General features: G+C 33.6%; 1 protein-coding gene across 1 annotated transcript in view; it reads left to right on the top strand.

Moving 5' to 3' along the window:
* The first annotated feature begins 1,096 nt into the window (after window positions 1–1,096).
* Si (sucrase-isomaltase) overlaps window positions 1,097–27,871 on the top strand; it is a 112,015-nt gene continuing 85,240 nt past the window's right edge. Inside the window, exons 1-16 of the mRNA XM_045161822.1 lie at window positions 1,097–1,214; window positions 1,742–1,851; window positions 6,721–6,838; window positions 7,152–7,261; window positions 8,154–8,305; window positions 11,326–11,497; window positions 13,488–13,587; window positions 14,650–14,762; window positions 15,776–15,901; window positions 16,750–16,881; window positions 16,972–17,091; window positions 19,072–19,185; window positions 20,769–20,853; window positions 23,150–23,267; window positions 24,796–24,967; window positions 25,878–25,994. Coding sequence (XP_045017757.1) covers window positions 1,097–1,214; window positions 1,742–1,851; window positions 6,721–6,838; window positions 7,152–7,261; window positions 8,154–8,305; window positions 11,326–11,497; window positions 13,488–13,587; window positions 14,650–14,762; window positions 15,776–15,901; window positions 16,750–16,881; window positions 16,972–17,091; window positions 19,072–19,185; window positions 20,769–20,853; window positions 23,150–23,267; window positions 24,796–24,967; window positions 25,878–25,994 — 1,977 coding nt within the window. The remainder of the gene's footprint in view (window positions 1,215–1,741; window positions 1,852–6,720; window positions 6,839–7,151; window positions 7,262–8,153; window positions 8,306–11,325; window positions 11,498–13,487; window positions 13,588–14,649; window positions 14,763–15,775; window positions 15,902–16,749; window positions 16,882–16,971; window positions 17,092–19,071; window positions 19,186–20,768; window positions 20,854–23,149; window positions 23,268–24,795; window positions 24,968–25,877; window positions 25,995–27,871) is intronic.

Here is a 27,871-nt window from a genome sequence, read left to right as displayed (position 1 = left end):
AGATATGTGGAATTCCAGTGTTTAAGTCATTTACATAGTAGAAAATAGGATTTAGAAACATTTTTGAAAAATAGGATACTCTAAGTAGGATGAAAATTATTTTAAAAATATAAATGCACAGAATAGAATGCTATATTTGTAAAATATTTAATGATTGAGTGCAGTTTTGAAGATTAGTAATTACCATCTAGTAAAATATTTACTTAAAAGTATATCAACATGTAACTTCTTTAAAAAAGTATTGTTTACAAACACTACTGTATACAGCCATTTGTAATTGCTACCTGCAAAAGATGGATCATTTCAACTCTTGCTTTACTTGAGTACTCATGGTAACTGTAATTTTGGTTTTGATTTTCTATATAAAGGAGGGTTAGTGTCATAATAATATTCACTATTTACTTTTCTTTGCAAAATGAGAGGCACAGTCCTGCTAGTGGCTCATTGGGATCTAAGTGTGAGTGGGGTCCTCTCCTTCATAGAAGTAGAAATTGCAAAAATTGTGGGGTGTGCTGCTGCTGCTGCTATAGTCCCACCACAGGGACCCACGTCAGAGGAGAGCAAGTTGAAGATCGTCATTCTAAAACGTCTGGGGAGAACATCTCAAAATAAAGCTAAAGAACAACAAAAAATTCTGAAAGTTGTAGAACAGTGTGGGTTTAATATGTCTTTGCTTTGAAAAATGTTTTACAAAGAGAGGACGAGAAACAACAGGCAACAGCCTGGAGACAGCTCCATCCTCTTCTTTGCACCTTAGTGTACTATAAATTATTACTTTACTCATACTGAACGTTGTGTGTACTGCTTACATTTTTAAAAATGGAAAGCATTTTATATTCTTTTCCTTTCTTTCTTTTCTTTTCTTTTCCCTCTTTCTTTTTTATTTTGGAGTTTTCGAGGTAGGGTCTCACTTTAGCCCAGGTTGACCTGGAATTTACTCTGGAGTTTCAGGGATATTTTATATTATTAATTAGTTATCTGCATCTCTGTTTGCCTTGGGCTTAGAAATTAAATTAGTACATATACTAAATTAAATTCGTACATATAGTAGAGTTACATATTTTACATTTTCACAACAATTATTTTCTTTCTTTAGATGGCAAGGAAGAAATTTAGTGGTCTGGAAATTTCCCTGATTGCCATCTTTATCATAGTGACTATAATAGCTATTGCCTTGGTGGTAGTTTTAGCAACAAAGACACCTGCTGTCGAAGGTAAGATGAAAAACTCGTAAACATTGTAGGAAAGTTAAGAGAAAGTAATTGTATGATATATATAAACTTTTAAAAAAGCTATGAGAAATGACATGGAACAGTAAAAATAACCAAAATGACACAGTTACTCCAATTGTTTTCTATTTGCTATTGTGATTTCAATGAAATGCCATTAACAGGCTTCCCTTCACATGTTACTTGAGAAAGCAAAGAGGTACAAGCCTGTAGAGTGGAGTTGCTGACTACTGTTACCAGTGAGGTTATTCTCATATCAGTGAGGAAGCCTAGGGCTTTACTTTGGGTTTCAGACTGGTACTTGGGGATACTGACAATATTGTTTGCCCTGGTCTCAATTTAAAAGAAATTGTAAGGCAACAGAAAGTAGAAGGAAGTTGAAAGAAGGCTTTGTTTTTGTAATGATCTTTTTGGTTGTGTTAATACATTTGCTCAACATAAACTACTCATTTCTTGTTTTTTCATGTCATGTTCTTATTTATTATTTTTCAACTCTGAAACAATGACTTCAGAAAGGCCAGCTACCACTGCTACTCCTTCTGGACAAGGAAGATGTCCCATTGAGCAAAATGATCCTTTAAATGAGAGAATAAACTGCATCCCAGAACAATTCCCAACACAGGTCGGACAAAAACATTCTTAATGGTTTTAACATTATATATCATATCATTGTGATAATTGTTCCATATGGGACAAGTCCATGCTGTCAAAGATTTAGACATAAAATAGATGATGCAACTTCCCACTATAGCATTGTGTAAACACACAGATCACAACTGAAGTCATGAGCTTCCTTGTCTGTTCCTCTGTTCAGTTCAAATTAACAAGCTAATATTTATATGTGCTTAAAAAGATGTCAATGTTATAAATCTACATAAAGTTTTAATATCTCTACTTAAAATATAATTTATAATTACATAAGACATTTGACTGAGACTCCTTTTTTCATTATACTAATTGTAATAGTGATATTAAGAAGAATCTGTAGAAAATGAAACAGAAGTCAATTTAAAAAAGATTATTTTTAATTGGTAATTAGAAGGTAAGCAACAAAGTATAAAAAAAAAATATAAAGCTGATTGGATTCATGGAACCAGAAGATGACTCAGGGTTTTTATTCATAAAACTGTGGCAATAGAGGTCAATGTGTGCTTGATATCCTATAATACTCATATCTAAACTTCACTTTTAACCTTCTTTATCACACAAAATAACTAAATTAACTACAAGATATTTATCAGTGTCATCTAACCCTTGCAATATCATAATTAACACATACTGATATGTTTTTTCTAAAATATGCAATTAGGTCCTGTATCTCAACCACTAATAAAACTGATAATATAGTTTGCTGTGACATACTGAGGGGAGAGGATATTTACCTAATTATCATTCTTCTCAAGAAATAATTGAAGGTTAACCTGGAATGGTATTATTAAATACAGTTCATAAGAGTATCTTAGGACAACAACATTTAAAAGCCAGTGACTCGGGGTTTTCATACCCAGTCTTGGTTAGCTGCAGTTAGCTGCTGAAGAATATCTACATTTTTAAATTTTAGTAATTTTTTGAGAGAGAGAAAAAGAAGCAGATAGGCAGATGGAGGAAGAAAAGGGGGAATGGGTAGGCCCTCCAGGGCTTCCAGTCTCTGCAAATGAACTGTGGATGCATGTTTCACCTTGTGCATCTGGTTTTACAAGGTACTATGGAATCCAATCTGGGCTCTTTGGCTTTGCCAGCAAGTATCTCAGCTGTTAAGCCATCTCTAAAGTCCTGCTAAAGAAAATTTCTGAGGTAACATAACTTTCAGCTAATGAAGTGTATTTCTGAGGTGAAATAACTTTTAGCTGATGAAGTAAACAAAAGCTACTTCAGCAAATACATTTACATTTACTGTCTGAGAAACAATATCAACCTAGCTTGGTGGTTCACCTACAATTGCTGCTACTCAGAGGATTGACATAGGCATATCTCAAATTGTAGGCTATCATGAGAAACATGGAATTATGGACGGTCTACCTGTCTATCTAATCTATCTAACTATCTATCTATGTCTGTCCGTCTATCTGTTTATCTATCTATTATCTATCTATCTATCTATCTATCTATCTATCTATCTATCTATCTATCTATCATCCATCTGTCTGTCATCATCATCTATCTATGTATCTATTATCTACCTATCTAATCTTGGGATGTTCACAGGTAGAGAACATGCCCAGCATATGTGAGGCCCTAGGTTTGATTTGAAAGAATAAATGAAAAATAATGGAATAAGAAAAGAAAGAAAAGGAAATGGAAATAAGGAAAAGAAAGGAAGAAAAGAACAAAAGAAAGGAAGGAAGGAAAATGGAAAGGAGAAAACTAGGACAAGAAGGAAGAGAGGAAATGAGGAATGATGAGTGGGGAAGAATAGCAGGAAGTAGGAAGACTGACTTATGTGCTTCTCAACACCATGACATTGATGTCTAACCTAGGGGCTCCTTCATGCTAGGACAACACTTTTCAAGAACTACATTAAGTCCTTACGTGAATCTCAGTGTGTTCTGGACTTTCGTAGCTAGAAATGGTAAACTTTGTAAAATAATTTCATGATATCCTGAGGTTAAGTTAATTCTCACTCATTGAATTTTAGATTCAACTGAGGTCTGAAAGCCTGTGTCAAGTGTAAATGAATGTCAGGGTAATTTTGCACAGTTAGAGGCAAAGCAGGAGTCAGTACTGTGGGATGCAAAGTTTAACCCAGGCGCCTGTTCCATGAGCTCAGTAGTCATTAATTAACCAACATCTCATAATTTTCTCTAATTAGATCATTTTTAAAGGATTTTTTTTTTTTTACTATAGAAAATTAGTGTTGAGTTAGTGAAAAGAAAATGTGCCTGAAGTTAGGGGAAATACCTAAATAGTCTTTCTACCTTTTTTTTCTTTAGTAGAAACTATAAATTTCAAATATGTTTCATATTAACATTTTACACCCTTAAGAATTTAATATTTATATTAATAATGCAATTTCAAAAATATTTTCTTAGTAAAACCTTGTAAAATCTTTGAAATACTTCAAATGATGGATTCTGCTCATCATAAGTGATAACCTAAAGCAATGATTCCCTGTTTTACTATATATACTTAAAATTTTAGATATGAGAATACTATTTGCCTAAATATCATTTAGTCCAAAAAAGGTGACTAAATTAATTATGATAATTATTTTTGGTAAATTCCATTAGTTTTCTTAATTAAAAAAAATCTTTTTGGATTTATGTATTTGAAGATGGATACCGATTGACAAATACTTGAGCCTGGAGAGATGACGTAGAGGTTAAGGCACTTGCCTGTAAAGCCTAAGGACCCACGTTCTACTCTCTAGATAGCACATTAACCAGGCACACAAAGGAGAGGAAAGCTCAACAAATGTGAGGCAAGTTCAAGAGCTCACATGCTCACTAGGTGGTGCAAGCATCTGGGGTTCAATTACAGTGAATGAGGCCCTGGAATACAATTCTCTGTCTACTTCTGTCCATAAAAAAAAATTAAATGCTTGAAGTAGTTGTATTAAATGTATTATGGCTACAACTTACTATTAATCAGAAAAGACATGCATACTTATTTTTCATCAATGAAGAAATATGTAACAGTAAAAATAGTAACTTCAAAAGCAGCCATGTGCTGTAGAAATGGCCCATTGGTTAAGTCATTTGCCTGCAAAGCCTAATGACCTGAATTTGATTTCCCAGTATTCACTTAAAGTGGAACATACTTCTGGAGTTACTTTGCAGTAACTAGAAGCTCTGGTGTACTCACTCTCTCTCTCTCATTCTCTCTCCTTATAAATGAGTAAACAAATAAGCAAATAAATAATTGAAATATTTTTTAAATGCCACTATGATAATTCTACTCGTAATATAGACTGTTCCACCTTTGTTAAAATAAAGCCACACTTGAATAACTTATACTTTAAATCTAATGATTGGTATCTTTATATGGGAGGTTACTCCACATAGCACATTAACAGAATTAAATCACGGGAATGTGGAAGCACACATTAGAGCCAAGGGATGCTCACTCTGAAAAGATCCACTAGAAATCATGAAAACACAAGGGAGGAATTGTTATCGGACCCATAAGATAAAGCATACCATACTAACAGCTTGAATTATGGTTTCCAACCTACATAAATAGAAATGAATTAATCTCTAGTTCCCTAAAACATGTCTTGATTCATGATTGCTTATGGATATCATCAGGAACCATTACAGTATAGTTTGAGAAATTAATGTAACTTTACAATTTTTTTAGTTTGTTAAAATGTGTATAATGTGCTTATTTTGCTCATGTTTTTAAACACAACCTTCCATCTTTCTATATTATTATACCTGTTTAAATTTATCACAATGTTTAGACTAATATTTTTGGCACTCCTTAGAAAGGCTGTTGTAAATGATCACATATGAGCACTTTTATCTTTGTATTGATGGAGGTCTCTCTATAGGTTACATAACTAGAAGTAGAATAACTCAAATCAAATCCACACATTGTTGATGTTCTGATAGTTATCAACTTTGTAGGAATTATCAGATGAACTGGCATTCCTGTAGCAATATGCCCATGTGAGTTTGTATGTAAAAATATCTCAATTTGATGGGAAAATAGGGAGTAAACATGTATACTGTCAAGTGACTAAACATATAGATGCTTATGACAAATAACCAAGAAAAATCTCATATGTATTCCAAGTATGAAAATATGTTATGACATTAAATTTTATCACTATAGAGATTTTCAATTGTACCATCAAAAGTGTATAGCATTGACACATTACTTAATTTTTAAGTAGGCAATTGCACCTTTTCGTTATCACATGATATTTTCCTATAGAAAATAAAATGATTAAATATAAGTATTTTCTTATATTACTTTCAATTGCAGAAACTTGCTATAACCCATTGTATAACAACAATATAAAATAGCTCAATTAATTGTTTCATTAACATATAGAAATAGCTATTTTTAAAAAAATTTGGGTTAGGGATTCATCTCAGTGGTAGAGTAACTGCCCAGCCTCCACAGGTTTACCATACTACCACAAAAAATATTGCATGGTTTGAATTCAGATATATATTTCATTTATGTAGTTTCACCTGAAACAATACATACTTAGCACGAAGTGAGTAGGTCAATTTATCATCATCATGATAACAGGAATTTTAATTATCTCCAGAATAGGAATCTTAAAATATATAAGCTTATAATGCAATGTATGGGAAGAAAATCACAATTCAGAGCATAAGTAGCAGATGTGTTGTAGTAGCTAAACTTATCAAATACCTATATTTCATTCAAATGAAAGGAAAGACATAATAACTGATATTTGTAATTATTGTGCATTTGAAGCAATAAGCTTATTTTTAGTATTTTAATTTGCTGGTAAGACAGAGACTTGCACATCAAATTATATACTAATCACATTATTCATCTGAAAATATTTTACCAGGCAATTTGTGCAGAGCGAGGTTGTTGCTGGAGGCCATGGAACAACTCTGTTGTCCCTTGGTGCTTCTTCGTAGATAACCATGGCTACAATGCTGAGCAAATGACAACCACAAACACTGGTAAGGCGTGGTTTGTCCTATTTCTGTATGATGTGTTATTAGTGAAAAAAGAGCTATTTAAAAGTTTTCCTTTAAAATAATATCTTCAACCAAACTAGTAAGTAAAACCCCCCAATTCATTGTACTTTAATTGGTTTATAATTTTTATCATTATATTTAATCAGTTATATTTTATTTTTGTATTTCTTCCAAAGTAAAAGGAAACACTAAAAACTGTGATATTATAAAAAAATGTAAATGAGAAGAATGCTTTCTAATTCTTTAATATTCACAAATGATTTCAATTATGCATGCTTTCCTTTCCTTTTTTAAGGACTTGAAGCCAAATTAAGCAGGATACCATCTCCTACACTGTTTGGAAATGACATTACCAGTGTCCTCCTCACAACTCAAAGGCAGACTCCCAATCGCTTACGGTTCAAGGTTTGTCTTTTAATAATTCTAAGGAATATTTAATAATAAATCATATCAATGATCATATTCCTTACCCTGTTGATAGATTTTTCATTCCCTGAGAAGTACTGACACAAACAGAAGACTAATTACACTAATTACAAATCCTATGCTCATTTATTTGAATATATCCTAAGATTAGTCATAGCTTCTTATTCAGTTTTTTGCAGTTAAATAATATAGTCTGTATAAAATAGTTAGCTCATTTTGAGGAGGAAGCATAAATATCAGATTTTTATTATTTTGGCTACAGACTGTGATGGAGTGTTTGGCTAAACTTGCCATATTTATGTGATGGTTGGAACTGTGTCCTTGATTCTAAAGAAACTAGACAGTTTTTAGGAGGAAGTCAGTCTATATATTCATTTGGAACCTAAATGTTAATGTTTGAGAAACAAATTGACTGGGAGTAAGTGATTTACATTATTCATTTAGGTGTTTGTGCACTGTGGGAGATAAAGTCTAGGGCACCACAAATAACAGACATGTGCACTGAAAGTATGTATTTTCCTAAATCAAGTTTACAATTCTTTTGGGACTCTTTAAGAAGATAGACTGAAGAGCACTTAAATAATTAAATACTTAAAAATCTAGTATTTAATAACACTTGATAATAGCACTGATTTTTAGGTATGTCAATAAAAACATTCACTTGACTTTATAAGTTTGATTAATAGATATATTTATTTCTTGAAAATGTATATAGTTCATTTTTGCATTACTATGAAAATACTAGATATTTCTGACTAGATTAATAACTCAATAATTATTTAATGTAATTTTATATTCATAGCTTTCATTTAGTGAATCAGAGTTGGAACATTTTCAATAAAGTAATGTTAATGTCTCTACATCTCTGCAGATTACTGATCCAAATAACAGTAGATATGAAGTTCCACATCAGTTTGTGAAAGATTTTACTGGACCTTCACCTTCTGAAACGTTGTATGATGTGCAGGTTTCAGAAAGGCCATTCAGCATCAAGGTTATCAGGAAAAGCAATAGCAAAACTTTGTAAGCATAAATATTATGTTATGTTTTTAGCAATTCAAATAATTTGCCAATTTTATTCTGTTTTTACATAATGGAGATATCTTAATATATTATCACAAAGAATATTTTTTCCCAAGAGTATATGAGTGTAGACATTTCTAAATATTTTGATGATATAGTAACTTTGTTTCTGTGGAAAAAAAGTATGAAAACCTTTGGGGAAAATAACAGTTGGCCTCTGGACAAAGGCCAGGCTGGAGAGACTCAGGGATACAGTGGGGGTCAGGCTTCCATATGACCTCATTGTTCATCCTATTCTACCACCTACCTCCTCCTCAAATGGGTGCTATGCAGTAAGGTATTCATTATCATAGTGATAATAATACAAATGTCTTACCCATATTAAGTAACAGGTACATGGAATTTAGTAGTTTCTCATAAGAAATTTAAGATAAATGCTTTTACATTGCCACGAAGTTTTAATTTAAGCTGACAAGATGGACCAGCATGGAAACACACTTGCCACAAACATGAGAGCCTGAGCAAGGCTGAGGTCCCCAGGACTCCCTGAGTCAGCTGTGCTTGCTCACACACAGCTGTAATCCCAGTCGTGTGGAGAGCAGAGGCCAGAGTTGCTAGGGTTTCTGCAAACTGTGAGTTCTTAGAGTTGGTCTCAAAGAATACATAAAGGAGTGATAAAGGACACCCAGCTGAATACCTGTGAGCACATCTGTACATACAATTGTACACACACACACACACACACACACACACACACACACACACACACATTCACACACCACCACCAACAACACCTCCACCATATGTTCTATACATGCAAAACAAAAAAGAAATATTAATTAATTGGTTTTCAATTCTAAATCTCAGCAGTTTGGTTTTATTAAGTGCATTTGAATGTTTTTGCCACTTGTTTCATGCTACATCATGAAAAATATTAGCTTCTAAGTGAAATATTCAGGTAAGGAAAGACAGTATCACTTACTGGTGGAGTTTACGTGACCATTGAAGCAGAGCAGTATGGAAGTTATCAGTGGTTTGTGGTTAGAAGATAGAGTGATTTTGGTAAAGGAGTTTGTGTAAATGAATACATTTTTTGAGTAATTTGTATGGCATGGAGAAGAAGAAAAATTCAAAATGTCATGTCATGCAAAATAATATATGTAGGTAATTGCTATGTTAGATATCTTGATTTAATTATCCAATAATGTACATTGAAGTATCCTATTCTACGTCATGCATGTATAAAAGTATAATTTGTGAACAATACTTAAAATTATTAAGTGCCACTTAAGGTTTCTGATATTATATATTTGGTCTGCACAAAATAACCTTTTTTTAAATTTTTTTTATTGACAACTTCCATATTTGTAGACAATATCCCATGGTAATTCCTTCCCACCCCCCACTTTTCCCTTTGAAACTTCACTCTCCATCACACCCCTCCCTCTGTCAGTCTTTTATTTTGATGTCATGATCTTTTCTTCTTAATATGATGGTCTTGTGTAGGTAGTGTCAGGTACTGTGAGGTCACGGATATCCTGGCCATTTTGTGTCTGGAGGAGCACACTGTATGGAGTCCTATCCTTCCTTTGGCTCTTACATTCTTTCTGCCACCTCTTCTGCAATGGATCCTGAGCCATGGAAGGTGTGATTGAGATATTTCACTGCTTAGCACTCCCCTGTCACTTCTTCTCAGCACCAAGGTGCCTTTGGAGTCATTCCAAGGTCACTGCCATCTGGAAAGAGAAGGTTCTCTAGCCAAAAGTGAGGGCAGTATTAATATATGGGTATGAACATTAAGAGAAATGCTTACTAGGCCGTTTGGTAAGCATACTATATACATTTAGCCAGGCAGCAGCAGACATTATACCCCTAGGGATCATGACTACTCCTATTTTAGGTTTTCAGTATCAAGGATGTATTCCCTCCCATGGAGTGGGCCTCCAGTCAATTACAGGGTGGTTGGTTTCCCCCATAGCAAACATACGCTATCACACCCAGTAGCTCATTTGGCCTGGATGGCCAAATATAAGGCTTGCAGTGTCCATTCTTGGGTATACTCCCTGCTGATTTCACTCTCTCCCATTGAACTGCATGCAATGTGGCTTTTTCCAGTTTTCTGTCAGCTGGTCTATATGGAGGAGGCTTTCAGCTCAGCTCCAGCATGATTTCTCAGTGACCTTGCAGCTCAAATATGTGGAGTCTTGAGTAATAGTGTCTTATCATCTATTCCTGGTGGAAAACCAAGGGCCTTGGCAATGGCCTATAATGTTTGGGTGGCATCAGGGACCTCCCTGGCCAACAACTCACTGGAAGCTATCCCATCTCTGGCACTGAAAATTTTCAAGTAAAAATATATAGCTCCTGTGTGTTCTATTGGCCAAAAAAGTAGGTTTCTATATGACTTATTTATATCCTCTTAGATTTTGATTAGCCCTCCTTCCATCTTTGATTTATTCAATCTCTTCCCCTGACCTCACTAAGGCCTTTTCCCTTCCATTACTCTGTACTTGTACTTACATATATACAATACCATCCTATCAAGTCCCCCTCCTTCCCTTCCCTTGTTCCCTTTATATCACCTTTTTTCTATTTTGATAAAAATTAATTGTGAAATTAATTTAGTACAAATTATTGCATGTGAAAGACAGGTTTATGAACTCTTGTAAAATACAGTTCCTGGAACAAAGAAGAATTCAATTGAAACTTACTTATGTGTCCTGTTAGTTTTGATCTTTGACAACATGAATATTATCCTGGTTTGTATCTTCTGAGAAATGGCGTCAACATTCATAGTTATTCTGCTGGAGGTGGGTGCTCATGGGAAAATTTTACTGGTAAAAATAAAGGAAAGTATGCTGATGGTATAAATAAGTTCCAGTTATGGGATGATTTATATGTTCCTGCAAACAATTGCAGCTAATTAATTACACCTATAAAATAATTCTGTATAATGTTAACATACTTAGCGAAATGTTACATATGTATGTTTAAAGATCTTTCTTTCTTCCTTAATGTAGATTTGATACAAGTGTTGGTCCTCTGGTGTACTCTGACCAATATTTACAGATTTCAGTGAAACTACCAAGCGAATATATTTATGGCCTTGGGGAACACATTCATAAGAGATTTCGTCATGACTTATATTGGAAAACATGGCCAATCTTTACTAGGGATGAGCTTCCTGGAGATGTAAGATAATGCATTTGCTGTTATAAATTAAACTATTACACTGGAACACATGGTACTCTTAGCTCATTTAAACCATCCTTTATTTGGCATTGCCTATTATAATATTTTCACACCAGTAATGCCTAATCTAGAACCTTGCTTATCTTACCAGAAACCAATAGAAAAATTATCATTTAATCAAGCAACTGAAATTATTAGTGCTGAAAGAAGCATTTATACCTAGGGAATAGTTTCTTTTCTTTTTTTTTTTGAACTTACTTATTTTATCTTATTTTATTTTAGAGAGAGAGACCAAGAGACAGAGAGACGGGGGAGGGGGGAGAATTGGCATGCCAGGGCCTCGGCCACTGAGCTCGAACTCCAGATGCTTGCATCACCTAGTGGGCATGTGAGACCTTGCATTTGCCTCACCTTCGTGTGTCTGGTTTACATGGGATCTGAAGAGTCAAACATGGGTCCTTAGGCTTTGCAGGCAAGTGCCTGAAGTGCTAAGCTATCTTTCTAGCCCAAATGTTTACTTTTTACTTGAATATTTGTGTGTGATCATTTATTTTACTATCTCCCATTTATTTAAAGGCAGTAATTCAGAATGATTCCACAAACCAGGTTCTGCATATGATATGGTGTCTTTTTTGTCTTTTTGACACCATCTGTTGTATTCTTTATGGGATCATCCAGATTTTTAACATGTAATAATCTGCCACAACTTCTGATCTTTGCAAATGAGCTGGCTTTCTTTATAATTACTTTACCTTGAAATTGTTTATCATTTGTATATGTCACCTGAAGTATGGTTTCAGGAAACCTTCTTTGACTCTCATGAAAAATTAGTCTTCATATAAACGTTTTGGAACTTCATACATCATGATGACAATAATCATTTATTTATGAAAGTATTTTTTATTTTTTTAATGTGAGATTCGTGGATCCAAAGATTATAATAAGAGTTAACCCTTATTGATATATTTTTTTTAATTTTTAATTTATTTATTTGAGAGCGACAGACACAGAGAGAAAGACAGATAAAGGGAGAGAGAGAGAATGGGCGCGCCAGGGCTTCCAGCCTCTGCAAACAAACTCCAGACGTGTGCGCCCTCTTGTGCATCTGGCTAACGTGGGACCTGGGGAACCGAGCCTCGAACCGGGGTCCTTAGGCTTCACAGGCAAGCGCTTAACCGCTAAGCCATCTCTCCAGTCCACCTTATTGATATTTTTAAACACGGGTACTAACTATATCACTTATCAAAATGATAAGTGAATGGTAGTATTAAAGAAATATTCTTTTACAGAAATGCAATAATTCTATTAATCCTGGCTCACAGCTTTACTATATATAATATATACCAGACTGAGAACTTTATATGACTTCCCATATGGTTTTCTCCTTAACCCTTTGTATTTGAGACTCATGGGCTTCCTATTGTACTAAAGAGGCATCATGATGCCTCATATGTAGCCAGGTAGGAAGTCTTTCCTTTCACTTTGCCAGTGATTTTTAAATTGTGACTGCATTATCTCAGGTATCAATCAAATAGATTGGGAAAATTTCTTTGAAGATTATCATCTAAATGATTCTTGGTGAAGAATGAGGTTTAATGTACATAAATGGCATTATATCATCATAAATTATTTTTTAAAATGTGTTTAATTAAGCAAGGCATGTTGTCTAGACTCACTAATACTGCTAGCACTCAGGGGACTGAGATAGTAGTAATATTACCGTGATTTTGAGGACGATTAAAATACCAAGACAAACAATCTATTAAAATATATATTCTATGCCTTTTTGTTAATATAAAATATTACTTAAATATCTCATATGTTTTTGAAACATTTTTACATGCTTTTACATATGCACTATTAAAGAAATTTAGTATACAAATACAAGGGTTAACTTATAGAAGTAATTACCTTTGTAAAGTCTATTATAGAATATATAATCTTCATTAAATTAAGTTAAAATTTATAATTTTGATATTTTACATTATAGAACAATCATAATTTATATGGCCATCAGACATTCTTCATGTGCATTGAAGACACTTCTGGAAAGTCATTTGGTATTTTTTTAATGAATAGCAATGCAATGGGTAAGACTGATATACTTGGTAATATATTTGAGACTTAACCACATATTTACTGCTCATTTTACTCTAATTATAGATATTAGTTGTTAAACTCTCTTGCAAATGATTTCAGAATGCAAAGTTATTATAGGAAGGTTAAAATGAGTGAGAATAAATTGTTTCTACTTGAAGAAATGGATGCTGTGTGATGGTAGCTCTCTTCGCTTCAGGATTAAAAAGAAACACATATGAGAAACAAATAAAATTCTCTGTGGAGAAAAAAATAAGAAAGAATAAGGATTTTTTTCAAGTTATATACAACCATTGGCTTCTTAACAAATGAGTGAAAGATTTTTAATAGTTGATTTTGTGATAATAGTTATAGAAAGCATTGTTCAAGTAGAAACACTGGTCTTTTTTGGTTGTTTTGTTTTGTTTTGTTTTGTTTTTTAGAAATTAAGATCTGGTAACATGATCTTTTGGCTAACCTAGAATCTAAATCACCAGTTGAGATGCAAATTTTTATGTTTTTTGTTTATTTTTATTTCATTTATTTGAGAGCGACAGACAGAGAAAAAGGCAGGCATATATATATATATATATATATATATATATATATATATATATATATATATGTATGTATGTATGTATGAGAGAGAGAGAGAGAGAATGGGCTCATCAGGGCCTCCAGCAACTGCCAAGGAACTCTCGACACATGTGCCCTTATGCATCTGGCTAATGTGGGTCCTGGGGAATCAAGCCTTGAACCCGGGTCCTTAGGCTTCACAGGCAAACACTATGGGCTAAGCCATTCTCCAGCCTGAGATGCAAATTTTAGAAAGAACATTTTTTGCTGTAGGAGAAAACCTCCACTGCTGGTTAAGCAGTTTCTAAGTGTGCTTTGCCATACTGCCCATGGAAATTCTCTCATATCTAATCATCAGCCTTATACATGGTTGCATTCTACTGTCAACACCAGACTCTTTGTGGTTATATAAAAGTCACATGATAACATCATTAATGTAAATTTCTCTTGTTTTTCGATGCATCTTACTATTTACATATATTTTTCCAAATATTTTGTAGAGATCCATATCCAGCCTACTCCAATAGTCACTTACAGAGTTATTGGTGGAATTCTGGACTTTTACATATTTCTAGGAGACACACCAGCACAAGTAGTTCAACAATATCAACAGGTTTGTTTCAGGCCTATTTCATGAAAAAGATTTTAATCATAGTTTTCATATATATGATAAACATATGTTTTAAAAGATCCTTATTTTTTTCAACTCTTGGGTGAATTAGCTAAGTATATTTTATAAATAATAATTTTTTAGATATGACTTGGTAATATCTTTCTCTATATAATAAAAAACTGTGTGTTTAAATGTCAATGTCAGTTTAAATTTCAAAATAGACTTTTACTTCTATCCCAATTCAGAAGTTAAATTTTTGTGAGATGTTACATATTGTACCTTCCCTAACTTTGGTAAAATAGAAAAAAAGAGGTATCTAATTTTCAGCACCCAATATTGTCTATGATGACACAGGACATACAAAGTTTTGATAACATTGGGATGTGGAATTGTGTCAGAAAAATTTTTCCCTTTTCGTTTATGTTTTTTTGTTGTTATGTTTTAGTTATTTAATATTTAAAATTTTATTTATTTGTTTGCTTATTTATTTGAGAGAGAAAGAGGTGTAGAGAGAGAGAGAGAGAGAGAGATAGAGAGAGAGAGAGAGAGAGAGAGAGAAGAAGAGAGAGAATGGGCATGCGAGGGCCTCCAGCCACTGCAAGCGAATTCCACATGCATGCGACTCTTGTGCATTTGGCTCACGTAGGTCCTGGAGAACTGAACTGGGGGCATTGGGGCTTCACAGGTAAACACCTTAACCACTAAGTCATCTCTCCAGCCCTACTTATTTGATTTTTATTGACAGATGAAATGTATATTTGAAAATATCAGTTCCTCTAGTGTTGCATTTCCTAGTGAATGACACAAAGTAAACAAAAACAAGGGGCAGACCATAACCTTGCTAAGTGTTTCATGAGAAAAGGACAAAAGGGTATTTAGGGAAAAAAAGTTGAATTATTTGCAATATGTACTTAAATGAATAGTAGAGAGATGGTGGAATACATCTTACTATATTAATATCCATAAATGTATTTATATCTATTGATACCAATAAAATGTCCTTTTGCCTCAAGCTCATTGGGTTTCCAGCAATGCCAGCGTACTGGAGTCTTGGATTTCAGCTGAGTCGCTGGAATTACGGATCACTAGATGCAGTGAAAGAAGTAGTGCAAAGAAACCGTGAAGCAGGTATACCGTATGTAAGTAGAATAATGAGTTTGTGGGAATGTAAACCTTAAGTTAGACATTATCACCTGTTAGTACATGAAAATATTTTCAGAAATATTTAAATACTTTTACTTAAAATAAATGAAATTAATTTTCAAGAATATTTATGATTATTAAACTGTTTTTAATTATAAAATATATTTAATCTCCATAAATAATGCCCATACTTGCTAAATGTTATAAATATGTACATTTGAAGAACTTATCAAGACTTATAGTGGAATAAAATATTTGTATAAATGTTAACAATATCACATTGTTTCTTGACCACTATATTTAAAAAAAAAAAGGTTGCATAGTTTTTTTGGTATAATTAAATTCATTAATTTTTTTTAGAAATGGCACTGGATATAGAGTTTATTAATAATTTTTACATTTAGAATTAGGACTGTAAGTGTGGCTTAATAGTACAACAGTCCTTAGATTCAAAGAAAAGAACAAAAGTTTTATAAATAACAATTTTTTTCAGTAGAGAGCCAATTTATCATTTCCTCCCTTCTTTCCTTCATTCGTTCATCCCTTCCTTCTTTCTTTCCTCCCCTCCTTCCTCCCTCCCTTCCTCTCTCTATCCCTCCACCCCTCTCTCTTCCTCTCTCTCTCTCTCTCTGCTTGTTCTATCATGAAACAAGGTCTTGCTCCATAGCCTAGGCTAACCTGGAATTTGCAAACCTCCTGTCTTCAAGTGTTGTGATTAGAACTATGTGCTTCAAGGACTAGCTCTAGTTCATTCATGTCTTAATTAATCTATTTAACACAAATTGAATTAAGTTATAAAAGAGCTCTTTTAACTCCTCTTGATGAATTTTTTTAAAATCTTTAGGACACACAAGTCACTGATATTGACTACATGGAAGACAAGAAAGATTTTACTTATGACACAGTCAAATTCAATGGGCTCCCTGAGTTTGTGCAAGATTTGCATAACCATGGACAGAAATATGTTATAATCTTGGTAATGAAAAGTTGTGCAGTAAAACACTTTTAATACTTACATATTTATAAATTGATAGATCATCTATAGATTCTTCGTTTTCTGTGTTAGGACCCTGCAATTTCTATAAATAAACGTGCCAATGGAGGCGCATATGAATCATATGACAGGGGAAATGAGCAAAATGTGTGGGTAACTGAACCAGATGGAAAAACACCACTGATTGGAGAGGTAAGTGATAATATCCAGGAACTGTATGCTGCTCATATTTCCTATTCTGTAGAATGTGTTACTGTAATTGTCTCTGTGTGCATGCATGTGCAAGCATTTGCTTTTGTCTTGATTTGGAATTGTCATTTTGCAGAGACATTTTAGACAAATGCACTCCAGAAAGCAATAAAATAATATAGTTGTACAAAAGTAACTGTTAAAATCAAAATTAGAGCTGATAAACTATAATACAATATTTAATTACTTATAAAAGTTCTGAGATTGCTAGGTAGAAATTTGATATACATAAACAGATCTAAGTTTAATCACTATATGCTAGGCTTGAAAATATTTTTATTTAACCATTATAAAAATAATAAGATAATTATTGAAATAATTGCAAGTAATAAATCTGAAATGTAGAATATTATATTAAAAATTTCCAGGAGCCAGCATAAATATTCTTTTGAAAGTATATCAAAATCCAAAATACGGGCTGGAGAGATGGCTTAGCCGTTAAGCACTTGCCTGTGAAGCTTAAGGACCCCAGTTCGAGGCTCGGTTCCCCATGTCCCACGTTAGCCAGATGCACAAGGGGGCGCATGTGTCTGGAGCTCGTTTGCAGAGGCTGGAAGCCCTGGCGCGTCCACTCTCTCTCCCTCAATCTGTCTTTCTCTCTGTGCCTGTCGCTGTCAAATAAATAAATAAATAAGTTTTAAAAAAATCCAAAATAAGTTGTGAGCACATTGTGTTGGTAACTTCACTTCTGTGACTTAATACAAATAAAGTGGTATGAGAAATGTCACATTGTCACATTTTTAATATTTATTTATTTATTTATTTATAAGAGAGAGAGAATGGGTACACCAGGGCCTCCAGCCACTGCAAACAATCTCTAGATTTATGTGCCACCTTGTGCATCTTGCTTACATGGGTCCTGGGGAATCAAACCTGGGCACTTTGGCTTTTCAAGTAAGCACCTTAACCACTAAGAAATATCACTTTAAAATGCTTATTTACTGTAGAAATATATTCTAAAAGTAAGAATACCTTATCAGTTCCTTCTACAATTATTAAACTTAAAATAATTTTTGGTAAACTATCTCTTTCAGTTATTATTAGTGAGATAGATGGTGACATTTCCCTACCATTCATCGATTTTACTATTTCACAGAAAATATTTGTTAACATCCATCAGATAGGTATCAGATAGTCAGTTAAGTTTATTTTAATAATAAACAGTATGAATATATTTCTGTGAATTAAAACATGGATAATTGTGAGGTGAGTTAATTGGCAGATATGTAAATCCTGAAGAGGTAGGACAATAGAAAGTACTTTTAAGAGTGTAAGATAAGGAAATAGATTCCTCAAGTTAAAATTCCTGCTGTATTGGGTGATATGGCTATTACCTTGAAAGTGGTCTTGTATTTCTCTGTGTATTGTTTTCTCATCTGTAAGGTGGATTTAGTTATATTACCTGCGTATCAGAATGGACACAATAAAAAGATTATCTATATTCTAAATTTCTAATGAATATTGTGAATAATTACAAAAATGCTTAGAAAAGCATATAGTATATGTCAAGTATAATTTTGTTCATTGTTAAGAACTATATTTTCTCTTTGAATATTATAGAAGACATATATTTCAAAACTGAAAAAAATGTTGTTTTAAAATCAAATAGAAATGTATTATGAACATTTTTATTTACTAACTTAACTAACAAGATCAATCAGAAATAAATTCAATTGCTGACAGAAGATTCTCATAGTATTGGCTTATTAGATTACTTGATTTTTTTTACCATTTTATTGTTTGTCCTTAACTGAGTTGTAATATGTCTACCATTATTTTGAATGCAGATGGCTCATGAGTCACATATATCTACAGAAGTACACTATTATAATTGTGTTCTTAATTCCATAAGTGTGAAATTCTATCTACTTTTAATTTTTTCTTTTATTCATAAATATGTATATGAATGATCTATTCATGTAGGTGTGGCCGGGATTAACAGTATACCCTGATTTCACTAACCCAAACTGCATTAATTGGTGGGCAAATGAATGCAGTCTCTTCCATCAACAAGTGGCCTATGATGGAATTTGGATTGTGAGTAGCTATTTCAAACCAGTGACTTTAAGCAATGAACATAGAATAATTCATTCAAAAAGTTAATAGAATATATTTTTCTTCCATTATAAATATAACTTTAAGGTTTTATATTACTTTCTAAATATTTATATAATGAATGTTTTATATTTGTATCATATCATAATTTTAATATTCATAGGATAGAAAGGAAAAATATTATAAAATATACATTTATATTATCTTCTCTAGTAATAAATATAGTACACATTTAATTTTATTTAAGGCAATAATATTTTTCTAGCATTTATACTTTCATAACTAACCATTTACCCTCAAAACCTTATGACTTGAAGGTTTAGCCTATAGAAATACAATTCCAAAAAATATTTTTTGACATCTGTAACAGTTGTCTAAAAAATGCCAGAAATATGAATCTGAACAGATTCCTACCCTTTAGGAACTTTCTTTCTAATAAGCTTGTGAAGTAGAACAATGTAAATTGGCAATAGATTGTGTTTTATATTAAGATACAGTGAAAAAGAAAGTCCTAGGTTAGTTGTAAGCTTGTTTAAGGAGAACAGAATTCAGAAATTCTTGGGTGAACTTGTGTGTTTTTTTGCTCTTCATTGCTAAATGCTTATGGTACAGTCACATTGGATGGTAGTCAAGGACTTGGTGTAGTTGGGAACAAAAACATCTCATGACCCTGGACTCTGAGTGAGTTTAGAATAAAGAATATATGATAACCAGAACACAGGAATAATAGGAGAGCTATTTGGAAAGCATAACTGCTGTATTAGATCCTAGGATAAGATATAACAGATTTCCAGGCTATATTTCCTTTGGCTAAAAAGAACAAATCCATGAGCAAAATATTCTACCACTCACCTCCAAAAATGTTTAGAAGACTATTTTTCATGATGTGATTGAAGCTACCTGTTTTTCCTTGAAAATTATTCATGAACTCCATGAGGTTAACACAGTTTATTTAGAATAATAAAGGCTATTTTCAGTCTCTGATGTGCATTTAGGATATGTGAGTGAGGAAGAGACATATTAATATCAATCCTGAGCTTAATACATGGAAGATAGTAGGTATCTGCCAGTCACAATAAAATACGTTGAATGAATGGCTAAGGCCACAATACACGACCCATATACCCAAACAAGGAGTGTCTCGGGAGCAGGGAGGACAGGGAGAAGGCTAACAATGGTACCACTTGACTGTATTCACTGAGTACAAAACTAATAAAAAGAAAATACCTTGAGTGAAAGAATGAATGGGCTGGGAGCCAATATAATGATAAGTGCACAGTGAAAAGACTGACATTAGAGAAGACCATTGCTTAGTACTTAATTAGTATGATTCTTATACAGGTATAGTGAGAAAAATAAATGATTTTAGGAAACAAAATCTATCAGTACTACCTATGATACCATTTTTTGCTGATGTATAAACCTTATTTTTTATTGTATGTAGCACATACTAATTTCCCAGAAATGAAAGAAAATCAAGCTTGTCTTAGGTAGAATATATTTAAATAGCTTGTATTATTGATAATTATTCATATTATTTCATTTCTCATTTTGTATCAATTTAGGACATGAATGAAGTTTCCAGCTTTATTCAAGGTTCCCTGAAGGGGTGTGATGTCAACAATTTAAATTATCCGCCATTTATTCCTGGTAAATTTCATTTGGCTTTAGTTATACATAATAGAAAATAATTTTATGTTAACTGGTAAATTTGAGGATATGTTTCTAAATAATAAAATATTGTATAAATGTTAATCCTAAAAATCAATATTTTCTTTCCTTTGACCTAAATATTTGCATGTTAGGATTATTTTAAATAATCTCACATATTGTCAATCTCTAAAATAGTTTTTATTTGGTAAAATATAGATGTGTAAATTATAATCATAAAGGAGTATTTTCTATGGATTTATTTAAATTATACTCAGGAAGAATACAATAGTCTTTTTTTTTTTTTTAAATTAGTTTTCTATTCAGCAAATACAGGCAGTTTGGTACCATTATTAGGCTCATCCGTGACCTAACCCCTCCCCAATGGCCCCTCCTTGTTGATGTATATGGGTGGTGCATTGTGGAGATAGCCCACAGTTATTGGTACGATAAATGTCTCTGTATATCATGACCCAACATGTGGCTCTGACATTCTTTCTGCCCCCTCTTCTGCAAAATTTCCCTGAGCCATATTGGGTTCATTTTTGGTCTGCTTCAGTGATGAGGTGTTGGGGACCTCCGGGGCTCTGGCTCCCTGATTTGGTAGGTGTTGATTTTTCTCTGTGTTGGTCTCATTCCCCCTTGTGCTGGTATCTGATTCATCAGGAAAACAGCACCCTTGCTTGTTTCACTAATTTTCCTTCGTTTTAGCCAGGGCCCTTTTGAGGTATGATGGGGTGGGTCTCTCCTTAGGATCTGCATGTATCTGAAAAAGAGAAGCAGATTCTCCAACAGAGAGTAAGTTAGCACCAGGACAAATGAAGTAGCCCTTACACTTTTTATAGAGAGTTTAATAGGTGTAGGCCCTCTTGTAGCTCATGATTGATGGTAGCTTGATATTGGAGAGTGGGCTTATGTTTGGATATGGTTCTGACTTGTTTCCCAGCTCCAGCTATGGGTCCCATACCACTGAGGAGATCAGTTAGCCAAATCAAGAGCAGTTGGTTCCCCACCATGGTGGTGTGCCACTATTGCACATGTGTGGGCATCACAACAGGTTATTTCTTGCCAAGTAGGTTAGACCATGAGTTGCTTGGACAGATATTGGTCATTTCCCTGAGTCGCCCATGTAGCACCTTCTGGCACTAGACACGCTGACTAACTGGGGACTGACTCTCTCCTGGCTTCCAGCCATGCTGTTCCATTTTATGTGTCAGCTGCATATGGTGTCTTCAGCAATATGGTCTTACCACTGACCTTTGGTGGGTCATCAAGTACTCTGACAGAAATCTGTCATTCTTTTAGGAAATCTTGTAGGTTTCTCTGATCTTTGTGAATGATAGCCCCATGCGGTACTGGGAGTTGCAGATCAGTGTCCACTAAGAAAATGAGGAAAAAGATACCTAATATACAAGAGTTAGAAAGGAGAGAGGGAGAGAGAGAAGGAGGGGGAGAGGGAAGGAGGGAAGATGTAGAAGATTTAGGTTAGACTTGATCCTACCCTCTCCAGTGTCTTGTGGTTCAGGTGTTTCCTGTAAGGGCCTGGTGAAGGTTCAGCCATTTGGTCTGCCTTTTAGGAAGTAGAATTTTATGGTACCATTGCCATTTGGGTCTAGATTAGTGTTTCCCAGCCCTTTGATGCCCTCCCTTCCTTCCCCCTCCATCCTAGAGTCTAGTCCATGAGATGCTAGCTGGGTATGTAAGGTATCTTGGGTATATTAAGGTTAGGTGCTATAGATGAGGGAGACTATGTGGTGATTTTTTTTTTTTTTTTCTGTGATTGGGTAAGTTCACTGAGAATTATCTGTTCTAGGCTCAACCATTTTTCCTCAAATTTCTTTGTGTCATTTTTTCTTACTGCTGTATAGAATTCCATTGTGTAGATATACCACATCTTAGTTATCCATTCTTCTAGTGATTTAAGCAATATGGAGACTCCTGAAAAAGCTGACTATAGAGATACCAACAGACCTAGTTATTCCCTTACTGGGCATCAACTCTAAAACCTTCAAACCACAGGCCAGAGAGATTTGCTCAACCACGTTTGTAGTGGCTCAATTCATAATATCTAAGAGCTGGAATCAATCCAGTCTTTATTAATGTATGTATAATGACATTTTTCCAAACTCCACAGCCATGAATGTTAAGGAAATATTTGGATATTTTTTAATACATGACATATTTTCATGATATTTTTGATTAAATATGATATACAATAGTAGACTATATAAAACAGATATAAAGGTTGACATGATAAAATACTTCTTAAGAATGTTTTTTATATATTTTCTGTAAGACATTCTTGACAAACTCCTATATTCCAAAACACTGTGCATGGATGCTAAGCAGACCTGGGGGAAGCAGTATGATGTCCACAGCCTGTATGGATACAGTATGGCAATAGCCACAGAAGAGTAAGTGCAATTTCATGGTGAAAGTTATATGTGCATTTTCTAAAGTATTTCTAATGATGCAGGAATTTTTAGATAAAAAGTAGCAAGAGTTAAAAAGAAAGGTATGATATGATTTTCTTCTCAAATAAAGGGTATTAAAATATTAGTTATTTTTCTAATACTCTTGCATTGATAAGTCAGTCAGCAAGAATTGCATAGCATTAGCATGCAAACGTTTGATTGTTTGCCATCTTTGAATAAAATTGTTTTATAATCATGAAATACCTATTTGGCCTAAGATGATAGTGTTCCAAAATCATTATTTAAATATACTCTGAAACAAGTGATTCAGTTACAATTTAGTTTCTAAGCAGCAGACAAAAAATCATTTTCTAATGAAATGAACTTCTTATATGTGAAGGCCACAATACAAATGAAGTTGGGATGACTATTTTGGGGTGATTTCCTATTATTCCCTTAACATCGTGTATGGTAATGCAGTGCAGTCGTAATTTAACCCATATCTTGATCTGAGTATAATTTTCTAATAATTAGGTAAGTGATGGTTTTATGGTATCAAATCTTACATTTGCTTATAGTATTAACTTATTCTCTTTCAAACTCACTATGGTATGATATGTTACATTGTTTAAGTCAGTAAGTTCTATGAAAGGAAGAAAAAGCACATTAAGGTTCAACAAAATGTAGCTTTTAACATGGAAAGGCATCATATCTGTCTAAAGAAATCTGTTTGCCTTTATATATAAATTTTTTTGTATCTTTTCCTGATTATTTTTCCTCTGAAGCAAAATGATAAATAATGGTCAGGTATGGGGAAAAAATGAGTAATAGTCAGGTATGGTGTCATATGCCTTTAACCCTATTACTTGAAAGCCAGATGTAGGAAAATTAACATGACTTCAAGTCCATCCTGACATCTGACACAACATAGTGAATTCCAGGTCAGCCTAGGCTAGGATAAGACCCTACCTCAATTAAAAAAAAAAAAAAAAAAAAGTAACAGTTTTGCCTGGGGGTGAACTTCCAGAAATATAAAAAGAAACATTAACATGATTTTCAAATATGCTCACCTTTTCCAAATACAATTGTGCTTTTAATTTGGTAAAGGATGGGGAAGTCATTCAATGTATCTTTCATTTTTTAAAGATTTTCTTTATCTCTATAGGATCAGAATATGTTTAAGTATATTGCTGGCAAAATAAAAATCAATATGATTTTTAAATATTTTATTATATATTTATTTGAGAGAGAGGGAAAACGCAAGAAGAGAAAGAGAGAGAGAGAAAAAAAAAAAAAAAGGCTCTCCAGGGCATCCAGCTGCTGCAAATGAGCTCCATACATTGTATACCGGGCTTACATTGGTCTCTGGTGAATCTAACTTAGGTCATTTGGCTTTGCAGGAAATTACCTTAATCACTAAGCCATATCTCCAGCCCCAATGTAAAATTTTGATAGGATAATTCTCAACATTGTGACCTAGAGAGAAAACAGTAATGCTTATTTGTTATTTTTTTTTCCCTAATTATAGAGCTGCAAAACAAGTTTTTCCTAATAAGAGAAGCTTCATCCTCACTCGGTCAACTTTTGCTGGGTCTGGAAGGCATGCTGCTCATTGGTTAGGAGACAATACTGCTTCCTGGGAACAGATGGAGTGGTCTATCACTGGAATGCTGGAGTTTGGCATGTTTGGAATGCCATTGGTAAGTGTTTTCACACTAGTCATAACTGTCCTTCCACACATTCCATTCCCAAAGCCTGATCTTGTATATCATCTTCTTTCCACAAATAAGCTGTGCTTCTATTTTTTTGCATCATGTATCCTTCATTACTTCCTTTCTTTCTTTTTCTTATCCCTTCACTTTATGACCTTTAAGGTAGGAATTTTTGATAAATTTGTAAATTATTACTAAATAAATTGAGCTTATACCACACTTATGAGTAATAGAATTCATTAGGGAGGGGATAAATGCTTTCCCTGAACTATAACCCAAATTACTATATCGACAATTACCCTGTGAAATAAGGATAGTTAGCACAATGATACTGGTCTGACAATATTCAGTAAGGCTCAATATTAAAAAATAAGACATAGAGGCATGCTTTTCTAAAAGTTGCTAAACAAAAATCCTATAGCTGCAGATCTCCAAGGAAGATTTTAGTATTTACATAGACATACACATACTTAAAAACAAAATAGCATATATTCATTTCTTACATTATACTTAAAGTTAGCCACAAGTCTCTTAGAAACTGTAAGTGGAAAGTAAATGTTAATTGTTCTAGAATAAAATTTAAGAATGTATGACCTCCTGGTAGAAGAATAATTTTCTAAATAGAATGCAATGAACACAGATCATAAAGGAAATGTATGTAAATGTGATCACAGTACAATTAAGGTTTATTCATCAAAATACTTTAAAAAAGAAAAAAGTAGAAAACAACCTATATATCGTGAAATGATACCAGTTTATATAATCATTAAATGATTGACATTGAATTTATAGTGTAATAAAAGAGATTAAAAATAATGGAAATTGATTCATTAGATGTGATATTTTGAACATCTTTTAGAACCTTAACAGTATGAACAATGGCAATTTTGTTATTTAGGTTGGGGCAGATATCTGTGGATTTGTGGCTGACACTACGGAAGAGCTCTGTAGAAGATGGATGCAACTTGGAGCATTTTATCCATTTTCTAGAAACCATAATGCTGAGGGATACCAGGTGAATGACACAACCCTTTTGTCATAAATGTGTTTCAATTTGTGTTCATGGAAGATACAGTATGAAATATGATTTATAAAGATTTCTCTGATATTCTATTCTCAATTATTTTTGTATATGAAATTTGGAAAATAAGCAAATCACTAAACAAAACATAATCAATACTTCAATGTTTTTATTTAAACTCCATGGAAGGATGTTAAGTTACCTATCTTTTGAGTTAGATGCAAAGCTTTCTTGAGTATGGATTCTAACAATAAAAGCCCACGTAATCTTGTTTTATCATAAATGTGTAATGCACTATCAAGAATTTCCAGTTTTGTTTAATGGAACAAACACAAACAAACACACCAACAAAAAAGACAGTGGCAAAGTGACTTGAGTCCAGTATTTCTCTAGTTAATAAAACTGTAATAAGCAGATATGATGGTTGACAGGGATGAAGTACAATGAATTTGGAGCTGTTCCTTAAGCCCTGACTTCTCCATGGGCTCTGATAGATAGGCTTTGCAGAGGGAAGCATGACATCAACTTAAACCTTCAAGTCAATGAAGAACATTTTGATTAAGAAATTATTTACTGTTTGTATGATGGTCTCATACATAGTCTTCATTTTGTGTGAAGAATGTCAACTGCACATCTCATACTGAAAGTGAAAATGAGAAAAGAAAAATTTAAAGGGGTAAAGTGGGTGGCAATTCATCTTTTCCTAACTTTTTTTTTCTCAGATGACTGAGAGCAATTCTGTCCTTAGTAGATTCACATAATTGTATTATATTCTGTATAAATTTTTGCTTTCTGAAAAGCAAATGGAATGATTTATTTTATATGGTAGAGATTAATTGGGGAAGTATGTGAAGGGTAACTGGGAAAGAATATGAGAAAGTGGTGAGATTCTTCAATCCACAATTCTGGTCTGAGTATGAGGGTAACAGGGTAACAAACAGAGAGCATGAGAAAGTGCTGCGACTCTTCAATCCACAGCTAAGGTCTGAGCTTAGTGGAGTTGACTGGGAAGGAGGGTGATCAGGTACAGAAAAAAACACTAAGGCCTGGTTTAACAAGTTCTGCCAGGTTGGTCAGGAGTTTTAAAGGTAAAATGGCCCCTGGAAGAGTCCTCTATCTCCCAACTGAGGGCTTCAGTAGTCCAATTTATTCCCTCAGAGTTTGGGATCAGCTAAAGGGAAATCTGATTTGCATATATACCAAGGTGTGGCACAGTACATCCCCTTGCAGGAGATGTAAAGTGTGTTTCTTGCAGCTATGCTTCTTCACTCAAGCAAGGTGGTGGACCTAGATAGGCAAAGAGTCTATAGGTCTTGGAAGGAATGTTATACTTCAAAGTAAGTTTTCTAATCTTCCAGAAACCTCCATTGTCTGGGTTCTTGGACCAGTAGACTTCTTGGGCTCATACTAATGGCAATAACAATGCACAGTTCAAGCAAGCACGTTTGAAGCCTTTGCTTCAATAAGTCACATACATCAGTAGCCCATTAGTTAAGGCAGGTCATGTGACTGAGGACAAAAACAAGACATGGGTAGCTAGGCTGACCTTGAACTCAGTAGGGACTTGGCAAAGGTTGTCAGTAGAAGAAGGTATGAAAAATTAGAAGCAATGACTCATGCTAAAGTAATTGTGTGGTGAAAGCTTCTTCTATTTTTGCATCTTTTAAAATAAATGTTTAAATGAGAAATAACAACTTTAAAATAATATTAATAAAACTAAAGGGGAATTCAAAATGTCTGAAATATTCAAACATTTTGATTGTAAAATAGGACTATTTGATAAAGAAACTCAAATTTACACAAGTTATCTAAAAACAAATCAAATGCTCCTATTTTGATTTTAATTCAAATGTTATTTTCTCATTTTTACC

This window comes from Jaculus jaculus, chromosome 11, assembly GCF_020740685.1.
Source record: "Jaculus jaculus isolate mJacJac1 chromosome 11, mJacJac1.mat.Y.cur, whole genome shotgun sequence".
NCBI lineage: Eukaryota > Metazoa > Chordata > Mammalia > Rodentia > Dipodidae > Jaculus > Jaculus jaculus.
Note: the sequence above shows the minus strand (reverse complement) of the source record. Positions and strands in the feature narration are given on the sequence as shown.